The sequence below is a fragment of the Ptychodera flava genome, chromosome 6 (assembly GCF_041260155.1).
Source record: "Ptychodera flava strain L36383 chromosome 6, AS_Pfla_20210202, whole genome shotgun sequence".
Classification (NCBI taxonomy): Eukaryota; Metazoa; Hemichordata; class Enteropneusta; family Ptychoderidae; genus Ptychodera; species Ptychodera flava.
The window spans coordinates 18,023,020-18,044,997 of record NC_091933.1 but is presented as its reverse complement, the minus strand read 5'-3'; the positions used below and the strand labels follow the sequence as shown (position 1 = coordinate 18,044,997).

The 21,978-nt window shown below is 39.0% G+C and overlaps 1 protein-coding gene and 1 long non-coding RNA gene across 15 annotated transcripts in view; one reads left to right on the top strand and one right to left on the bottom strand.

Annotated features, from left to right (window-relative positions):
- LOC139135030 (serine/threonine-protein kinase TBK1-like) overlaps positions 1-21,978 on the top strand; it is a 115,010-nt gene that overhangs the window by 67,252 nt on the left and 25,780 nt on the right. Inside the window, exon 1 of one of the 14 annotated variants that reach the window (XM_070702210.1) lies at positions 3,168-3,295. The exons of 9 other annotated variants lie outside the window; for them this stretch is intronic. Coding sequence is in view for 1 of the 5 variants with exons in the window: in XM_070702198.1 (XP_070558299.1) it covers positions 7,704-7,839 (136 nt within the window). In the remaining 4 variants the exon portion in view is untranslated. Of the gene's footprint in view, positions 1-3,167; positions 3,296-7,670; positions 7,840-14,057; positions 14,236-17,607; positions 17,629-18,541; positions 18,622-21,978 lie in introns of those variants that run through there. 4 more of the 14 variants (XM_070702198.1, XM_070702208.1, XM_070702213.1 and 1 more) reach the window with 4 other exon arrangements.
- On the bottom strand, positions 322-20,445 carry LOC139135034 (uncharacterized). The gene is made up of 3 exons (XR_011552917.1): positions 19,804-20,445; positions 2,282-2,682; positions 322-1,569 (listed from the first exon to the last, which is right to left on the bottom strand). It is a non-coding gene; the product is annotated as an uncharacterized lncRNA (long non-coding RNA).

Genomic DNA, 21,978 nt, shown 5'->3' with positions numbered 1-21,978 from the left:
TAATGTTGTAAATGACCCTTTTGTTAATTGTGTGTGGTGACGTATGTGCCACGTATACGTCACTACGCCGCACAATGTTGAATTGATGTCACAGTGCTAATCGGGGTTATTTCCGTACGTTGGTCTACTGTCATCATTTCATAGAAAAGACTGCTCGTCTTTGATATTATCTTTGATAAAACCGTAAATTCGGCGTAAAAAATCACCATACAATTTGATCCCCATCGATTGTTATTATCAGAGAATAACTAACAAGGTCCTATCACACACATAAAAAAGCTTGAAATATTACTTTGACTCCGAAGCTACGCTGATGTGGTATTTTGTATTATTTATTACACGTTATTAAAACAGCATGGGACATTTCCCACGCTTGAGTATTCAATGGTTTCAAATGACGTCTAATTTTGAGTAATTTTCTCACGACGTGATAAAGTACGGCATCAAATAACTTACAAGCTGGTGTGAACATACAGTTGAACATCTACATTGACTTACACTACTGTCACTCTAAAAAGTGATCGCGGTTAAATAATTACAACTTCGAAATGTTCTTCCATCGAAATATTGTAAAACTTGTATGCGAGTCTCCATAAGGTAGAGTCGTCGACTGTAAAGAAACTGCTTCCGCCGAGAGGCTCTTTCCGTCTCGTCTACGTAGATATGACGTCATCTCCGCACGTATGTTATCTTACCTTGGCACCAGTTCATGCATACCGTTCAGGTGCTCTCAAGTTATCAGGTGACACATATCGATCACCATCACATGAATCAGCTGGATTATGCTGCCATTATATAGTGACAAAAATTAAGGAAACTTTGTCCGTTAACTTCTATGAACGATGAACAGATCTAACATATACGGCTTATGACATGAATGCTTTGTAGCTTGTCAAAGACTCATAAAAAATTACAGACTTACATATCGAAATCATTCTTTTTGGGATTGAAGCTGGCTATTTGCAGATGGTCGTTACGACTTTTCTCCGAAAACATGACCTTGGGGACGGTGATGCAGAGTATTTTTTGTTGTATGAAGATTTGACAATGTTTTTCAGTGTACAAGTAGAGCATGCTGAAAGTTTTGCCTATAGTTCCAAATTTTCAGCTGCCTATCAAGTGAATATTGTGAGCCGAAGGCAACAGAGCTATAAATCTGCAATTTCGATCCAATTTGAACAACTTCTCTCAAGATAGTAAAATATTGGCCGACCAGCAGGAGGAAAAATATTCAGTAAAATATTGGTTGCCCAATATTTTACTGTATTCATTTTCACTTGCTGCAGTTTTATCCCTCTTTTGAGGTCGTTTGTAATTTCTCTCAAGATAGTATGGTCGATCCCTCACCTATATAGTGAAGCCTTAGCATAATCCGAGACTATAACCCAGTCTGGTGTACTGTTTTCAGTGCGGTTGGGTAAGATAACAACAACTCCATGGGGTCCTGCATTCCTTCACGGTCACGTTGGGTGTCAGGTTAAATGTAGAGATCATATGATCTGAACGTCTACCAGTCAAAAGAGCCGTATTCTGCCGACCGCTCCCTCAACGTCGGGAATTCGAAAATGCCTGAGAAATTGAACAAAATTTTATGAGATCAGTTTTGAATCATGAGAATCGTAATCAAACTTTGTCTCACTGTAACTTGATCAACTTTTTTACGAAACCGAAGCATTTTGCACTGAATATACGGCTAGTTTTCAACTTTACTTGTGATTTTAACCAAGTACAAATATCACACTTTGACAATAGACGTATACATCTATTTCAGTTTTCGCTTTTTTATCAGTTTATGTTTAATTTGTAACATGACGTGTCCAAGTTTGTCAATGTATCAAATAGCTTCTGAGAAGTTTACACGTCAAGGACTTCCAATGTTTTCCTCCTTTGTTTCGAAACGATCAAAGACAATATCAATTCTGCAATACTCTCTCGTCCCGACTTATCGTGTGAGCAAGCCTTAATGTAATAAAAAATCTAACAAACCCTCAAATAATTTATCGAATAACCCGCATTCGTTTCAAACGCACGAGGGTTTACATGCATTTTTCAATTACCTGGTAAACGTGCACCAAAATCATTTATCTATATCTTGAATCAAACTTCTTTACAAATCTTAGCACATTAAATCCGAAGTTATAGTATCTTCAAACGTGACCACCCTTGACCACCCTTTTTTTAAGCGATCGTGATGTGTAAGGCCTTATCCTGAACCAATCATTGTGATAAGCTGTATCATGGTACAAAATTAGGCCCACCTTGTGCTGAACCAATCACTGACCTTCTGTTATCCTTCCGATAACAATATAAAGACGCATCAGGGACGCGTTGACGATACGAAAACAGCTGCTGATGCAAATGACAAAAGGTCGCATCAGGTGATGAGGTTCAAGGTCAATGCGAAGGAACTAGCATAGTATACCAAGAAAACGTGCGTCGCAAATTGTGCGTAGAATAGAGCCTTCAAGTGTCGATTAGATTGGAAAAGAAGGGTCTTCAACTATTGTAGAGCTTGTGCCAATGTCCAGACCCTGGAAAGTGTTGTCTGTTGTCCTTACATTGCATTGTCGTCTTGCACGCCGACTACTTCGATTTCTGTAGAGGCAGGCATTCGTGTGAAAACATTTAATGCGGCGGGAATCTCGACAAATACATGATGCGCCTTACTACTGACGACGATAGCTGGAAAAAAATGAAAGAGGACAATATCATTTTATCTCGCTTATCGAGCGAATAATATTATACCGCGACATTGGCACCTGACGTTGTGTTTTATCCGATAAATCGATAATAGGGTCCATATTAAAGCCCATGGGTCTCATCCTAAGATAATATTCTAGACACCTTCGACGAAATTTTCGATAATAAATATAAGACCAATGTCGCGCCTTTCATGGAGAATGTTTGACCCAGCGGAATGTTTGGCAAGTAGGGCATATTATGTAAACTCGTAGAAGCAAGGTTCACACTTACTTGTACATCGTGGGGTTCTGCAAATGACAATTCGCGAAGTTCGCCCCGAAATTGGCCGATACAGGTAACTTTAAATTCTGAGATACAATAACTACCTCAAGATCTGACCTTACAAACTCCGCGTCGGTTATTGACACAAGCTAGGGTCGGACTTCAACCTATTTAATTAGAATCAATGTACAAGGACAGTCGTACTATATCGATCAAAATTAGGGACCGAATAACCCTTTGTTCTCCAGTTTACTTTACATATCACAATTTATTGCTATCACTGGTGTAGATGACGCAGCAACATATAGATACGCCTACGGAATATCCAGTGGTGAGTAAAAGACTGCTTTTGTCGGTATAGGTACATTCCCGTTTTCTTCTGACAGGACTGAGTTGCACAGCTATAGCGACACAATGCACCATCGTTACATGTCAACCGTGCTAAGCTGCTGCAATGCAGCACAACAAACAAACAGGGCGAATACCAATTCAGTTGGCTTTAAAGACTTCCACTGTGAAATGAAATGAAACCAATCGAAAACTAGAATTCCCTTGCACATATAAGACCCTCTCTGGTTTCTGCTGTCAGGGGTCCTCACATAAGTAACGTGTTTCTTTAAAAGAAGTTTAAGAAGTAACATTGGAATGGAATTTCAGGTTGTAACTTCAGGAGTAACCTGAAGCCGTCTCTGGGTGATTAGTATGTGTGACAGCTTGCTAAATGACTCAAGATATGGCTATGGTAAATAGGCACACTGTTGACCTTATCGTCGTCGAAAACTTATTTTATGAAAATTTCGACACAGTATCCCTCAATGCTGTTTCGGAACATAAAGCTATGATGTTGTCAAAAGGGTATATATCATGACTGGATATTTAATAGAAGGAAGTTTACTCCACAGGTGAATATATACTGTGACCTTTGCTCTTAGCTATGACACAGTTGTGCTGTTTCTTGCGATGCCCAGTTTACGAACTGAGTTTACGAGCTGGGTCAATTGACCCTCATAATTATAACCGGAACCCTGCATCTTGCAATCAGGACTTGTCTTTACCACATTTATCGCAAAGTCGCTCTGAGAAAGAGGCATATCATTACATTTCGCTGACGCATTCAAACCTGATGACCATCCACGATACCAAAATACAAGCTCAAACATCTAACGTGATTGTCTAAAGTTCAAACTTGTAATACTTTACCTACTCGATAGTTATCAACTGGGTATACAAGTACCAGATGGTTGAAAAAAGCGAGCAGAGTCGGAAGAACGAGTTTCTTTGCAAACAACGCCCCTACTTGCTGTATTCACAGATTGACCTTTTACAATTCCAAGTTTCTTTAACTATGATATTTCCTAATTAATCTGCTAAAATCTGTTATCCCCAATATCCAGACATGCACCATGCAGTATATTACGAAATGCTGCATGTGGGTGGGGCGAAGTTCAGGCTATCGTATCTGACAAATGTCGACCGAAGAGAAGCATGTGATAAAAGTGGCGTGTTCTCAAGGGGCGGCTCCCCGAATTCAGGTAGAGAACCACAAATGGGCGGAAAAGTGTTAGCCGAATTATTTTGATTTTTGCACAAGTAGAAATAAAAGATGACGTCATTGCAGATTGTCATTTTCTTGAAACTTTCACAAGCGACTCCGTAGGTTAGTCCGCAGGCATTTTGATCAAGATATTTCTGTACATCTTCATCGATTGGTCAGCAATTGAAACCAAGCCGTAATTTCTTCGTGCATGTGAATTGTATTCATAAAGGACGTTCACACAGTACAATAAATTACCCACAATCATGTTTGATTTGTACCAACGACGTTAGTTTTCTTATAACTTTTTCAGTTCAGCATAAAAGCAATAATGTGAGGTCTCAAGATGATTGATTAATTATATTTATTAAAAGTACGTTGAAATATTGTAGTATAAATTTCAAAGAAACCGGTAAATAACCATAAAAGTCACATTCTGCAGGTACTACAAATGTCACAGTTTTGGGAAGCAAGTTATGACCAGCTGAAATGGGTCATTCTGTGAAAAAAGTTAGCATGTAAATTTCTTTTTGTCTTTTCTATTTGAAAAAAATCAATATCTTTTGTTTCATAAAGCAGGTGCAACTAGTCTCCCTACTTCCATCACTTTATTCAGTATGGCTGAGGACACAATCAGTGGAAAATTTACAAAAATGCTATCTCCTCTCTCAATCAAGCATAATTTTCTTAATCCTTTAAAATGGGAATTGAGAAGAATGGTGTCCTTAAAAGTACATTTTCAGAATCTTTACAACTAGTCCAGGAATTTAACTACACACGGGAGACATGGTAGACTTCACAGGGGAATCTACGTTGGTACAAATCATGATGTATTATGGGAAATCTCTAGTACTGTGGTTCAGAGAGCCAGGGTGAAACCAAATGGCAACGCTTCAATCAGCAGTTGACATCTTTGAAGGCGTAAATCTGTCATGAAAACCAATGTTGGCAGCGCAAATGTATTTATGTTGTGATTTATATCACAAAGTAAGACAGGATACCTAATGTTTCTATCGTATTTCTGTTCCACTCTTTGCGACCTACAACATATATGCGCTTATAAAGAAAACGAGGAACTTTGAAGGGAAGAAGTTTTTGAATATGATGCCAAGTCGAGCACAATGTAGGCCCACAAGTTTACGTCCAGCATCGATTTCTAGACAAGGTTCAGACCACTTTGACAGCGATTGTTGAACCTTGAACCTCCTTTAATTTCATTTCATTTCAATTCATGCAACAGGATCCATTGCTTCACTGTCTTTGATGAAGGTTTTTCAATTAAGGTAGACAAAGCCAGCGTTAACTGTAATATTACCCACACTTTCACGTATTTAAGCAATCGCTCGTTCATATTATGAAGTGAACTGATCAAAACCGAGTGGTATACCGTCGCCGAGCTTGGTTTATTGCTATTCATAGCAGTTTTTTGAAATTCTGGTATGGAACGTAAAAAGAAGATTTTTGCTCTTGTCAAAAGCTCGCACATGTGCCAACCATGCTATATCGTGAATATACCACAGTTCTTTTCACGTCTCGACCAATCAGATAGCTGTATTTGCGCCATCAATATACTGGTATGATATAATACTAATTTCGTTACAACAAAGAAACTCATGTCCGAACCTTTGCATAGGGAGCAAACAAAACCACAGTGAAATACTTTAATAAAAATGGAGAAAAGTGTTGTTTTCAGCTGGTCTAGTGTACTACCTGCACAACTGCACTATAATTTCTAACTCGGAGAGTGGACACCGCACCCGGTGCATGACGATCTGTTATGCACAGAAACGAAGTGCCGTGCGACAAAAAGAAAAGACTCGGTATCACTGCAAGCGACTCGGCTGTATCCCTGGTCACGTAAAATTACATATAACAGTTATTAACACCGTGTGTTTGTTAGAATAACCCCTAGATAAACGGCACGTTTGTCTTGTATAGTTCTCAAAGCGGGGGACAAAAAGACATGATATGACGATTTATTTCTAAAATTTTCTCCGTTAAACTCTCAACGATTGTCTTACAAAATCAAGATAAAGATCAGATACAGTGTAAAATTTGGTTCAAGAGAAACAAATTACCTAACATTTACCGCTTAACCGATATTTGAAATTAAAAATGGCCGCCATTCCAGTCTTAACTCTATAGGGAAAAATAAAATTTTCGATTTTCAAAAGCACTAAGACTGTGAAAAATTTTTCTTGTACGTAAGCTTCAAAATGACCTCTATCAAGTGGGAGATCAGAAAAGAATTGTAAAAATTTGATAGTCCGAACATGTTCCCGAGCGTATAGTACGTTAAATTCGAGATGTTCAAAAGTTAGTTGCTGGTTTTCATGTATCTTGCGCATTATAGCTGATATCCGTTCGCAGGTTCAAGCTCCAGGCCGGTTGTTCCAGTTACCACATTCTTGAATGAGGGTACATGTAATGAACGGCCCTAGCGGACACCAGTTTAGAAAACTTGACGGAGAGACCGTGTCAGTGCCAATTACTATTAGGCCGTGTTCTTGTCTGCATTCACATTCTTACACATTCCATGCAAGTCGTAAGCATTTCAACGCTCATATCTGTCTTGCGTGTTTGCTAATTCTACTTCTGAGCGAATTGATAAAAATTACTGATGCAGTGTATTCATAGTAGCCATGGGCGTATTAAGTTCACAAAAATGTTCTACGGGGGCGAACCTATCCCAGTTCAATACGACCGAAAAGACTGAAAGAGAAGATGGCATTCAGACTTAGATATTTGAAATATGCCAACCTGTCGAAACACCTAGTTATCGGAACACACCCATTCTTTACGTAAAGCCCAAATCTATGTTTCCGTTTGATACAAATATGCATTAATGTGTATGTATGTGTATATATGTATGTTTGTATGTATATATGTGTATATGTGTATGTTATTATGTATGTATGTGTATATATGTATGTATTTTTGTATGTATGTGTGTGAGTATGTGAGCGTGGTAGTGTATGAATATAGTGTAAAATAGATAACAGAAAACAGCAGATGTATATATATATATATATATATATATATATATATATATATATATATATATACACACACACACACACCCTTCATTTACCCTTTTCATGATTATAAAATTTTTCTGCGAACAACGACATTATTCGATCGTTACTAGGAACTTGGACAGGACATAAGGCAATTGAAGGTCAAAGGTCACACACCAGGAACTTCGATGCCCTTCTGGTTGAAACAAGGAGTATTAAGTTGTGTACAAAACAAATTTAAAACTGTGCTGTTTACAAAATTTGAATCTGGTCGAAGAGCAAAATTGAAAACATGGTTTGACGGACACGAGTTAAAGTTCGAAGGTGAGTGTACCTCCGGTAACACGACGACAATTCAGACTCAGTGCCGCGATAGTTCAACCATGATTTTAATATATACAAGGCCCGGGTTGAAATAAGTTAGGTCCGCGGCAATTTTGACTTTCGCGATTGGCTATACTGTCATATCGAGATGCCAAACATTCTACAATTCCCTCGTTTGAGATAAATGGTTACTCTAAATCGCTAATACGTTACATGTTGAGTTGTACAGCAATTATTAGGCAGTAGGAGAGAATCTAACAAGAATTGAAAGAAGGAAGTCTGTGACCCTTCGCCCTGTACATGACAAGCAACGCGTACAGAGCTATCAGATCGAATTTGGTGTAGCTTACTTCCTTGTTCGTTTATCCCTTTGTTGTTGTTGATGTTGTTGTTGTTGTTGTTGTTGTTGTTGTTGTTGATGATGATGATGTTTGTTTGTTTTGTTGTTGATGTTGTTGTTGTTGTTGTTGTTGGAGGCATCTAATCACTTAGTTCACTTTCCTTGCACCGTAGGTCAGCGTTCCCCAAGCATTGAAAACTGTTCATGCAATAATTATAATATAAATGTATCGTATGGTGCAATCCTACATCGCAGTATAGTATTTACCTCTGAGCGTGTAAGTCAGCTATCGCTTAATGCAAGAGAGCTATGTTCCTACACTTAGAGCATCGTCAAGCAAAACTAGAACATGTCTAAAGCTACTGAAAGTAATAGCTGTGATATCGCAGCGGTACTTGTGGCGTGTATCGAACGCGCTCGGGTCATTTGGGTCATCGCCTCAGTCCGGCCCCAATGACCCGAGCGCGTTCGATACACGCCACATGAACCGCTGCGATATCACAGCTACTGAAAGTAGTGACATCACGCGTGGCATACATAATAATACATATCTTACATACATACATACATACATACATACATTACACTCATACATACATACATACATGTATTGTATATGTAGACCAGACTATGTTTATATCGCGTATGTGTGTCCATATAATATTTGTCTGTGTATATTTTTTGTAAAGGTATTCCCGATAATAACATCTTGCTTTGTTCAAGTATCTGATGCTGCCCATTACAGTAGTACCACGCCTTGCACTTGAGAAAGAATCTTTAAAAGTCTCTTACTTTCTCATCCGAGCTGAATGTTCACATTTATTTACTAAAACATTAACAGGAGAGACTGGAAATTCCGTTGCTAGTGCACGAGGATGCCCTTTCATTCGAGCTATGTATTTGGCAATATACCGAACAAGCATGACAAGTGCCAGCAGTTTGTATCTCCGTTCTAAATATGAGTTTGCCGACCGATCGATTGCAAAATTAGCTCTGTAGTATGAAAGTCTTTAGAAATCAATTTATATTTCTCAACGATTCTTAGAATTGTTTCAAAAGTCTTCACCGTACTGACATCGTTTTCAAGGTAAACACTGCGAAAGTATATCCGATATTTCGACAGAGATTTCTTCGGACAAGGCTCTCCGGATGAGGCTGATCAAATGATGCCAGGTCCCGTATTTGTACAAACTGTACCTGTCAATACTTCATGCAACATGAGAGCTTTAAGATAGCTTAACCAACCTTGAACAACTTCTATGATATTTCTTTCTCTGTCACGAAGGGGTCTAGTTCAGATAGAGCAGAAGAGACGCGGAGTTTAATATTGCTTTGCCAGTAAGAACAGAGACTCACTATATATTATTTGTCAAGAACCTCTCCGTCGTAGTTTTGGTACTGGACGCAGAGTCGAGTGCCAAAATTATGGACAGGTTCGGGATAAAATGCATTTTTGGTAGACAATTTATTAAGCAAGAAACAGAGCTACTAAAATAGCTTTCGTATACTGACATTCAACATAGCACTAACTGTGTAGCCAATCACCTGTAAAGAATAAAACAACAACAATTAAAGCAACAAAACGATTATCCATTCTCCCGATGCAAATATCTATCGTCGATCGCGGGAAGTTTAGATAAATTCTCTGCTGACAAAAATAATTTACTGTATTTACTTCGTTCTGATTCTGTATACCTTGTTTTTCTCTAAGAATGTACATTCTATGCGTGTGTTATTCGTGATGTGAAAATGGAAATCGTTAAATTATGGCGAAGAGGCCCATACCGTGCCACACTGCCCTGTCATTCTGAGCACAGCGCCACCAATGGTGGGAGTCAGAATTGTAAGGTTCATCTCTCAGGCGTATTGCGCCTTGCAGTCTGTCAGTTGGAATGCCTTGTATCACGGTCTGACCATTCTTGTATACTAGACAGTACGTTTACTCGCATTTCCCTTCGTGGTTTTTGGTCATTATTTTTCATCAATTGTTTTGAAAGAAGTGTTTTTTGTATGTTCCGGAGTTGGTTACGCATAGGTACTATGACCGGTGAAAGTTGCATACGCTGGCGCTCAGCTTCATATGCCTATATGAAGCTGAGCGCCAGCGTATACAACGTTGTGCGTTCGACGTTCGACAGCGGTCAGCGATTCATTTGTTAAAACAGAACGTGCGTTATGGTTCAAGAAATATGAGATAATGAGATTGCTGCGGTTTCATTCGGCTGGTTTGCTCTGTCTGATCTGAACAAAAACACATGTCGATTGGAGATGACAAGTTTTAGTCTCTTGTATGGTAGTTGCTCAAAGCATAGAGGTAGAAACTTCCAACTCGCTTGTCATGGGAAAGAGGCTTTGTTTATGATGTAAGATAAAAAAGAACAGTTTTTATGAAAGCGATAAAACTCTGTGTCGATGCAGTAGCATTGAGATATTGGGAATCTTTATGCAATGCGATATATAGTGAATTTTTCAATGAACCTCCGATGAAACCAGTAACCCAGTTAAAATAAACGTACCATGACAGCTGAGCAAGATGTTCTTCGCCTGCGACAATGGAAGGAAAATTTCAACGTCTGCTAACATGGAATAGTCTAAGTCGGTCTATCTGATCAACTGAACTTTGTGGTGAATTTGACACGTGTATATAAAGGTGTACTGCCCGACTATTTCTCAGTGCGGAGGAATAAATCCCGAGTAAAGGCAAAACCCATATGCACAGTAATATGTAACTTGAAAATCAAATAGACTACCACTTATATATGACTTTCAATTATGGTAAAAATATTTAATACCACACAGGTACATTTCTGGTAAAGTTTCTTTGGTTTTTTTTTAAGTTCTTCTCATTTTTATTTTTTTTTATAGTCGGACATTTTGCAATTAAGACGCGGTCCAAGTCTGTGAATAAATAATGATTTGGTTAATGCGACGTATTAGAGAAATCGCTACTGTTCTTCTGACCGCAACGCAGAAACTTATTGCCGATCGCCTCCACCCTGAGTATGCGCAAATGCACTGCAAGATCTGATGCGAATACAGCGTATCAGTTCTGATTGTACTGCGACAATCTAACACAAAGTGTTTCACACAAAAAGTACCATCAATCAATGCGTTACAACCTGCAGAAACGATTTTATTTTACATTATAACCGACTTGCATCAAGTGTAATCTGCAATGTGCAATAATTAATCTTATTGACGAATACATTTTCAAAACTGTACTGAAAACATTCGCTGGTAACTTGAAAAGATTATCGGCCGGGTGCTGAAAAACTGGATACCAAATATTCAAACAACTCAAGGGAGACTTTTGGTGGAAGATCGTTTAGTATGGTTAGATAGAGTTAGAAATGACCCAAACACGGAAACGACGATCAGAAAGATCTTAACAGCTCAAGGATTGTTTTGGCACATTTTCGCAAATCGTGCCATTTTACTGCTCTGAATATTGCTGACAGTTCTCATTACAAGGCAATACAATGTGCCTCGCCATAAAACTGTAGTTGACACACAGAAACAATCGAAAGGTGAAACACATCAGTGAAAACTATGCAAGTGGGAAGGAAAACCAAACGTAGAAGAAACTGTCTCTGCAAACGTGGGTGAAGAAAGGTGGTTTGTAAAATTTCATGCGACCTAGCGGCAAACTTAAACACACCTCCGCTGTTAAATTTGAAAAGTTAGACTACGGGGATAATTTCGATAAGTTTTTCAAGTATAGCACGAGTGTTATGCTATTTAATATCAGCAAAAATCTGAATGAGTAAGCCCTCCTCTATATTTTTCAGCGTATGATTTAGTATTTTTTGAAATAGTGGTAAAATTATATTTTGCAATTATGCTACTTCCTTTGACAAAATCAAATGGCAACAGAATAATATACCTTTGAAGAGAAGAATTTTTGACCAAAAACGAAAGATGTAAAAATACAACACTGCCGATTTCAAAATAATTGGATAAATTTACATGAAATAATCGCTGAGGACCTGTTAAGCAAAATACCCAAAAATTAGGCCAGCAGTTTTGAAGAACTTTTGACCAAAATTAAAGAATTATCCACACAAATACAAATGTGTATGTTTTCTCCATATTTGGAACTATAGTTAATAATATCATCCTCGGGGACTCTGTACACAAGATATCAAAGGAACTGGGGCAGTGGTTTAGAAGGAGAATTTTGACCAAACACACGCGAAATACCCAAAAATACACAACAGCAGATTTTATCATAATTTTCATTAATTTACATAAAGTCAAGTTGTCAACGGTATCATTGGGCATCTCCTTACTAAACATCAAAGCAAGCTAACAAGAGGTTTAGGAAGAAGCTCGGAATGCAACAAGTTATCGGACGATCCCAACCACCTTTTCTCAGGTGGTTTACTGATAAAATCACTCTAGTCTTTAAAATATGTTGGTTGTCAACCCGAAATAGTTTGGTGATATAATAATATTAAAAATGTTGTTATCTTGAGAAATTTTCAAGTTGAAATAAAACAAATATGCAATGAATGGAGTTTTTTCTTTAAGGTTTTCGTACAGCTCTTTGACTTGAAAGATAAATTATTATTCTGTAAAATAAACAGCAGGCAGGTTGAATAAGTGGTATTTTTTCCGAATCCAAATTTTCTTAGTAATTAAAATATTCATGCAACAGTTTTTGTTTTTTGTTTTGGTTTGCCCATCCTACTGTAGGATGTCAACATGAATTAGAATCTGAAAATAGCAATGCCCCCTACGCCATGTGTGGACGTCCCAACCATTTCGTCCATAGACGGCGGCAATAAATTATACCGGATCTTTTGACAATTAGGGTCAACTATTATAGTCAGTTATATTATGTCTGTATTCTAGGATCGACTCCTTCTTTTCACGAAGGCCAAAAGACAGAGTCGAGGGCCTAGACTATTATGTTCGCAACACTCTGGCATGACTGTTTGTAGAATAGGGTCCTCGATCTCCGATCTCCGATGATGATGATGATGATGATGATGATTGTGATTGTGATGACGATTAAATATTTAAAAAAATGAAGAAAAAAAAATATTTTGGAATCAGTAAATTTGTTGTTGTTGTTATTGTTGTTGTTGATAGTATTTACAGAAAAGAACAAAGTATACGCTGCAAAATTAAATAGAGCATAGTTATACACATGTGCTTCAAAATTTAATACAGCCTAACTACACACACATACACACATACACACACACACACACACACACGCGCACATACATATGCGTATGTATAGTTAAGCTGTATTGAATTTTGCAGCGCATGTGTATATTTGGGCTGTATTGAATTTTGCAGCATACCTTGTCCTTTTCTCCAAATACTATCAACAACAACAACAAAAATAACATCAACAAATTTACTGAGTCAAAATATATTTTTATTTTTCTTCATTTTTTAAATGTTTAATCATCATCATCATCATCACCATCGTCATCATCATCATCATCACCATCATCATCATCACCATCGTCATCATCATCATCATCACCATCATCGGGGATCGAGGCCCCTATGTTTGTAACAATATTTTCCTTTTTCAAATTTTCCCATAATTCCCATGTTGTTGTCATCTTGATGTATCACGGGTTAATCTCTGGTCGGTATACTGTGAATTCCTAAGACAAACGTGGCCACGTCTTTTAGTGATGATAATATACGATTTCAGCATATTTTGATGGTCATCTTTGGGGTATATTCTGAGATTGGAGAGTCAAAGGCTCTTAATCTGGATGGTAATTAAACGCCAACACAAACTTCCGCTTCCGAGTCCATGCCCTCGCCCACGTGTCATTGAACCGGCGTGGGCACGTAACATTAATGGTACGGGAACATATGTCAGGGTGTATGATAGATGGGCCTTCGTCACATTACATTTATATTTTAAAATCGGAAAACCCATCGTTCAGGAACACCAGATCTCGAATTCCAATGATTATGTGTTCCAACGAGCCATGTATTGGCCGGACCACAGTCTTCTTTGACCTTCTTTGACCTTCTCAGAAGACAAGGCATGTACGGGCCCTAGGCCCTGTACAAAATTACCGGTACGTATATACAGGCCACGTGGCTTAGCTCTATTGTCTAGGCCTACTCGGTTAATAACATATTTTTTTATTTAGTCGTCTCAGTCGTCTATATTATCAGAGTCCCGTGTAACCATTTAAATCGACCAAAGTCAAAACAGGTCAGAATTATGTTTTAGAGGAAAGCATATGGAAAGCCACAGCTAGGGGATGCGTTTACATTATACTATGCTGTGCCCCTAAGATATTATTCAGAATTTCCATTACGTTATATAGTCTTCTCATTATTTCGTATAATATTTTAATTATGTGTTGTAGTGTTGTTATTATAATACGTAGTCATTCAATTATGTGTTCTAAACCTGGCATTATGTTAGGTAATATTTCCACTATGGAGTAGTCCGTTCATTATGCTGTACAGTCTTTCCATTATGTGGTATAAACTTGTAATTATGATTACATTCCAACATAATATCAAGACTACGCCATATAATGGAATAACTGCATATCATAAAGACAAATAAATATGACGTAATGGAAAAACTAAAGAATATAATCACAAGTTAATGCGACATAATGCAAACTTGAAGACTACATGACGTAATAACAAACTGCATCACATAATGTAAAGACTACATGACATAACGTGCACACTATATCACATAATATAAATGCACCACCTGAGACAGCTACGGCGTTCCATAAAAGCACATGTGCCATTTGTCAGATTATCCCAACGTGATTGGTGTACGCTAAACCAGCTGTGGAAACGCAGCTATCTGTAAATGATCCGTGGTGAGGTGGCGTATGTCTATGCGGGTCATCAAAAGGTCAATCCAGCCCCACCACGGATGTTGACATTTTGATGACCCGCATAGATACACGCTACCCCGCACAGATAACTGCGTTTCCACGGCTACAAAGGTTAAACCATCACGAGTGTCCACGAGTACCATCGTATACGACGCATCAGATCATCAAGGTTCCCCTTGCGACCATAACCTTATGTTACTATTCAGATAGTCGCATTGAGATTGTCCTGGTTTCCAAAACGTGTCCATCAGAAGCAAACACTCCTTTCTTCCAGCTATCAACTGTGCTTGATGGCATTCATTTCCTCTAGTTGGTTTGGACAGTCTTTAGTTCAATGTCGACGTCGTGTATATATGCTCTAAGTCTTAGGGGGAGACTGAGCAATACAGAGGTTTTAAGATTCATCCAATTTCTTGCAGTTGACAAAACCGATGATTGGGTAAAAGGGTCGGATTCGATGTCTTTGAGAAGTCTGGGTGTAAACCTCAAATACAGGGGCAGAAAATTTCAGTGCATAACCTAAATGGGCTTGAAAATAGACACCCAGCGGCAATGGGGAGCCAGTCATGTTGTGGTCACACGAACTTTACCGCTGAGAAACGTTTGCTGTAAATTTCAGACGATCCCAGTACATTTTCTAAAAGGACCAACGACACTTCTTATACATAATTTAATGATATTATAAGCATTTTTGGTAAAGGGAAACAAGTAATTTTCTTCTCTCAAACCTACGTTGAAATGCAATTCATCAGCCTTGCAAACCCGACTTACGGAACACGAATTGTTGAAAATGAATTCTCGTCCATATACGTATAGTGTGAAACCCTGCATACAACTATGACAGTTGACAGATATATAAAGACTAGTTTGGCAAGCTGAACATCATTCATGATTTTTCGTGATGATTTCGAAAGTAAAACATATAAGCGGTTTTTCAAAAATCAAAGAACAAAATATCGTGAAATAAGAGTACATCATATGTCACAAGAAACAGAACTTTAATTTCTTCGATATGTTTTATAGATGTCCAAGAAATCTCTGAATTAAGGACGTAGGAGTATAGATGACGCGTTACATGGTAAAGGAAAGTACGAATTGGCGTGGCTAGTGTACCTATCTTACATATCATAACAAATTTATGCAAAGTAGGGTGTATTCTATAGATTAAATAAATATATAACTTGATGACTGAACGTGCAGCCCGGCAGCCCTGGCAAAATAACGAATTAGCACTCGAAACCCTCAAGTAGTGAGAACTCAAAGACTTTAGGTGGCAATCGTCGTTTAGGTGATTCCCTATATTCGTCAGTTTTACGCTTATACAAAATCCAAGCTGGATCTTATACTAAATGTTAGGTATATACTCAGTCGATATCATTTGTATTGTTTACAAAGTTAGTTTTCTCCATCCACAGTGTCCTGCACGCATTTCAAATCGGCAAGTATTGTTTTTGTAATGCAAATTGAGGTGATGAGATGCTGATTATCAAGGGGTTCAATTGATCTCACTACCCTTACTTTCATGTCCAGAGTTTGCTGATCTTTTTTTGGCCCGTGATTCAGAGTTACAATGCAACGGACTTCTCGGATCATGTTATATTCAAAGTACATTTCGTCACCTGGTGGAAAGACCGTGTTTGAATGCGGCTAAAGAGTTAACGCTGACCTGAAAATTTTCTAAATGATGTACAGGATACTCGGAGGTCATTAATAATCAGATATGTATTATTATGCCATTTATTTCCTTAGTTTGTAATCCATAAGTAGATGGAAATACATGCCCAATAGGCAGGTAAATTTCAACAAGTACGACAAACTTGATACAGAGTAATAAACGCCGTTGTACTGTATTGCTGTACGTTTGCTTTACTGCGTACATTTCTTGTCGATTATACAGTACTGAGAGAAGGAAGTGTAATTCAGGCGAGACGTAGCGCCTCCTCACCTGTGGTGGCACTCTCAGGGAAAGTTTGTACCCATGTATGTTCCCACAATCACGGAAGAAGGGTGGTTTTTTCATCATCAAGGTCCGTGAAATGACTAAAATTGCCCCTTTGAAGCCAGGTAAATAATTTTCGTGGATGTACAACCATGCTAAATGCCGAACTGAAAATAAGATTGTATCAAATATTGATGTCATACAATATTGTCCCAAAGTTATCCCGTTGCTTCAGACTGCAATAAATGCAAGCTGGTACAGACAACAATATACTACATTGCTGTGTACAATATTGGCATGGCTGTTACTGCATTTTGAATTAACCCCTTCCTCTCTAGATTTTGTATATTAGGGTTTTTTATCAATTTATTTCCAATATTCGTCAAAATAAGGGTGGCTGTTGAAAAATACCAGATAAGGGGTGCTATTCAGTTTTGTGCTCCCCCGCAAACCAATTCAGTTTTGTTCTACAATTCACTTAAAGTTGGTAATGCCTCATGGAATATTCCGGCCGAGAAGGTCAGACCTCTACATGGAATGGAGGGGGTGACTCATTCATTGCAGCATAATTTGAGAGATTAAAACCAGACGACATTTTGTGAAACGCCCTGAAGACGTCAGGGACGAATAATTTCGATTCTCCGATGTCACTCTTTATTTATGTAAGTACATTTACTTTCAAATATGGAGAAACTCATTCCACTGCTATCTTAGGATCGAAGGACAGGCAGATCTTGCATCGTCACATGGAAACTAGGTTTCTAGAGTTTACTAAGTAAGCCGGCAAACTTAATCTACGTACACCGACTGTATAAGTTTACTTTCAGATAAGGCGCCTGGGTACATCAACGATTTTGACGTTTTTGTCTCGAGTTTGAGAGTGTGTAAACATTCAATCGACGATGTTGAAACTCCTGACCAACATGTAGTGTAAGACGTAGTTATCCACTAAACTGCACTTTTACCCGTCGCCGTATAGTGATGAGTCAGCTAGTATATTGTTCCGTAGTTTTTTCATTTATCAGAATGAAAATGCACATTTTGATCGTCGCCATATTGACGACTCAGTTACTCATTGGTCGATTCGGGACTATCCAAGGTCGAACAAACCAATCAAAACCTCCCTTGTTGGGGTTTCTGTAACTATCTTGCATGTGTTGGTTCCTGGATCATGTAAGTAGGATTAATTAACGGTAATATAATTACCTTAGGTGGATAATGTATCGATTGGCTGTAAATAAATCTCATTAACCGGTACATTTCGAGAAAAATCCCTTTAATCGGATTGTCACTTTGTCTGAAGTTACGCATGTCCTTTGCCATTTCCTGTCATGTTTATACTTGCAGGCGTCGACAAATAGCGTATTTTTCTTGCAGTTCTTTCTCGCTCTAGTCAGAAAAATTGCTGACATTTCGGCAAATAACTATGTCTAGCAGTCAGCTATTGTTGCCGATCTAAATCGTGGCAAAGCATGTGCGGGGATAAGATCGGCAGGGGATAAAAACGGCACTGTATAGTATGGTTAGTTCAAAGGTCGTTGTTGTGGTGACTGCTATTGTTATCATATGCCGGCTTATTTGCATGGCGAGTAAAGCAAAGTGTCTGCGGTGTAGGTTGAAGTCAGCGGCTTAGTCTATTTGCAACTACATTCAGTGTAAGTAACTCTCATTTTCGTATTAATTATTGTATGTTTTTGAAATATCAGCCCTGTGCGTTTCTCTCGTTGAATGTCCGCGGAAGAGGGAATTTTACAAGGGGTTTTACCCGGGTACGCGACGGAAATATTTACAATATAACATCAGTAACAATATCAAGTCACAGTCTCCTTGTCTGTGAACATTGCAATAAAGGGCAAAAAATTGTCACAATACACACCTTCATTCACTTACTTCCCAGATAAAGTAAGCATAGTGTCTGCCAGAAAATTAAAAATGTCAAACCTGGATAAAGATGATTTTTCAAGCGAAATGTAGACAGTCCTTTGTTCATGACCGAGTATCGTACGTGCTGGGAATAGTAGATGCGCGCGCACATTCAGGCCTACGGCTTTAGTTGCAGAATGGATGTAAAAAAAAGATCTGTTCTCAGTCACTTATGGTCTATTCCGCTCTGTGTCTATGCACCCCATAGATGTGTGTACATATGCCTGATAAGGCTTATGTACACACGTCTATGCGTCTATTGGGCGCATAGACGCAGAACGGAATAGACCACAGGTGACTGTGATCTGTCCCTCCGATCAAACCCTTCACAAGTAATATGAATTCACTGTTTTATTTTTGTAAATGGCATGACCCCACTATGTAAACATGGAAAGCTTATCTGGCTTTCTACGTCAATGTGACAAGTGTTCAAATAAATGGGCCATTAATAGTCAAGTTGACGCGTGATTTTGATGTTTTGACGCTACATTTCCTATGGACGCGTCAAAAATACGCGCAGCCATATATCCGCTCGACCTCTACATATAAAATTACAAACCGTAATATAATTACAGACAAGGAGAAAATATTACCAGACAGTCTGAACCTGTCATGTAGTACATGTGTTTATATCGATGCCCCCCTGTCTGCACACTACGCAAGAAGCCCTGCGTACGATACTGTGTTCACGGCATTGTACGGCCGGCCGGACAACCGTGGAAATACAACATCGTACGCAGGAAAAGATGCACCGTGCGCTCGTTATCGAGCAGCTCGTATGTGTCGTTTCACAGTAATCATTTACTTCGTAGCTTTGTTGCTAATAGAAGGCACAGATATTTCTTTTGACAAATTTAGTTTTATCTTTTACTGGTACCAGATCTCCATTGAACCTTATAAGTTTGATTACTCACTGAGTCCACCTCCGCCCATCACGAGCGCGAGCACCGGCTGATCTGCAGATCTTGCCTGCTCTTGTCCGATCAACACGAAGGCACGGTACATAAAATATTTCGTCGTGTAGGCAGTTGAGACAGTTTGGTTTAACCTGGTTAAACCGGGATGTCGGGTTCAAACCACAAAAAAGTCCATCTTCTGTAAATAGCAAAAGTCATGATGACTGTATCAATCGATATGTCCTTACACAATGACTCCTTCCAGTGCTTGGCAATTCTAACGTTCACGCCCGATGAGTCATAACCAGCTTTTGTCAGCTCGATCACGGGTTGTGCGTTGGCGTGTTGCTCGGAGTCGCTAGCGAGTCGAACGGAAAGCAGGCTTTCCTTCTTTGCAGCATGCATCTTGCCGCGTAATGCCAAAATGTCTTTTCACAGCCGCAGACGTTCTACTACATGCGACAGATGTGTGGTGGACGAGGTTGCTTCTGTGGCATGCAGATAACATGATACAGCGGATCTCACGTGCGTTTCACCAGTACAGACGAAGCGAAGAATGCACGAATGCAGCTGCTGTATCGTTTTGCATGTTTGGGGATTCCCCACTTTTGTGCGCAAGCGCATACCAATCTATAGTATACTGCCCTCCGCTGATAGGTTTAGGCCTAATCGTCGTGATCGCCGGCCCCACCCCAATTGATGAAGAAAAAAGGATCACGCAGCAGGACATGGAGCTCCGTGCGCGTGCGCAGGGTAATCATGACGGGAGTTTCAGTAACAAAAGCGAGTCATAGTGCGACATCGGACTCTAAAGAACAACCCTATCCACCGAACTGCAGAAACTGAGTTGATGCACAGGCATTCGACTGAATGCAAGCAAACCGTCATTGATGCAATCGGTGTTCGATTGTACAATCGGTGTTCGATTGCACCAGTGACGGTTACGTTTGTTGGCAGTTTTTCAACCGGCGGGCAAATTTAAAAGGCAAGCGGGGAGAAAAGGTCAATATTTATAGTGGGCGGGGAAGAAATTTCAGTTTTTACCGTGGGTGGGGAGAAAATTTCTGGTAGTGAGTACCCGGCGGAAATAGATAGGGGAAGGGAATGCCGCATGCCGTGGTTGCTAGAACTCCAGGGAAGATTAAACGCCCACTAGTATTTAGAGGGTAACAATTTCTAAAGGTTGAAATGGTAAGCAATTTTTGAATGGGGACTTTCAGTGGTCGGGAGACGGCAGGGGAGCTTTAATTTTTGTGGGGGCGGGCAGACCATAGATACTGGAGGGCAGTGGGTATCATAATTCAGCGAGATAGCATATTTTCCGTATATGCCAGTGGGAGGGCAGTTACGAACTCCCCCTCCAATTTTTGGTCAGGGTCAAAAAAATGTAAAATCACTACATCAGCCTCCGAAACACGTTTTGTGATGATTTTGTAGAATTGACGAAATTTACCAGTTGGCAGCACCTGACCTTTAGTACCAGGATCGGGCTGGCGCCCGTGGCACAGATCACTCAGTGATGTTTTCCTGATATATATCTCTGCATTGAGTACGATCTTAAAATACATATCTGCTTAGTCTGTATAATTTAATATGTTTTATGGAATCAAGTAAAATACATGTTGTGATTGTAGTGTGCAACTTTGGGTTTCTGAATCCAATCATAGACTCTCCAAATTTGGAGGATCCATGATGCAACTCGATAATTTGCAAAAGTATGTTTGGATCCGATGCTTATAATGAAAACGAGGACAACAATAACCAACTACTACTACTACTACTACTACTACTACTACTACTACTACTACTATAATAGTCATCATGATCATCATTGTCATCATTATCATATTTATCACTATCAACATCAGAGCCTATTAGTGATCTCACCAATTTTGTAACAGCATACTGAATGACATGCTTCTGATTAAAATCAGATGCAGAGTACGGCGACGTCTATACTTAAGTGGTATTCTCTTGCTGTCGCGTCTCACTACAGTAGTGAGAGGCGACAACAAGAGAATACCGCGTAAATATAGACGTCGTTTACTCAACATTTGATTTTAATCAGATTCGCTTACATCGTTTCAAGAAAACTTGCGGTCCTCGTGATATGTTTACGTTTTCACAAGGCAGTAGTTTCTCTTTACTTCTACCGTCTATGGATTTTAGGCGTCTTACCGATATAAAGGGCTA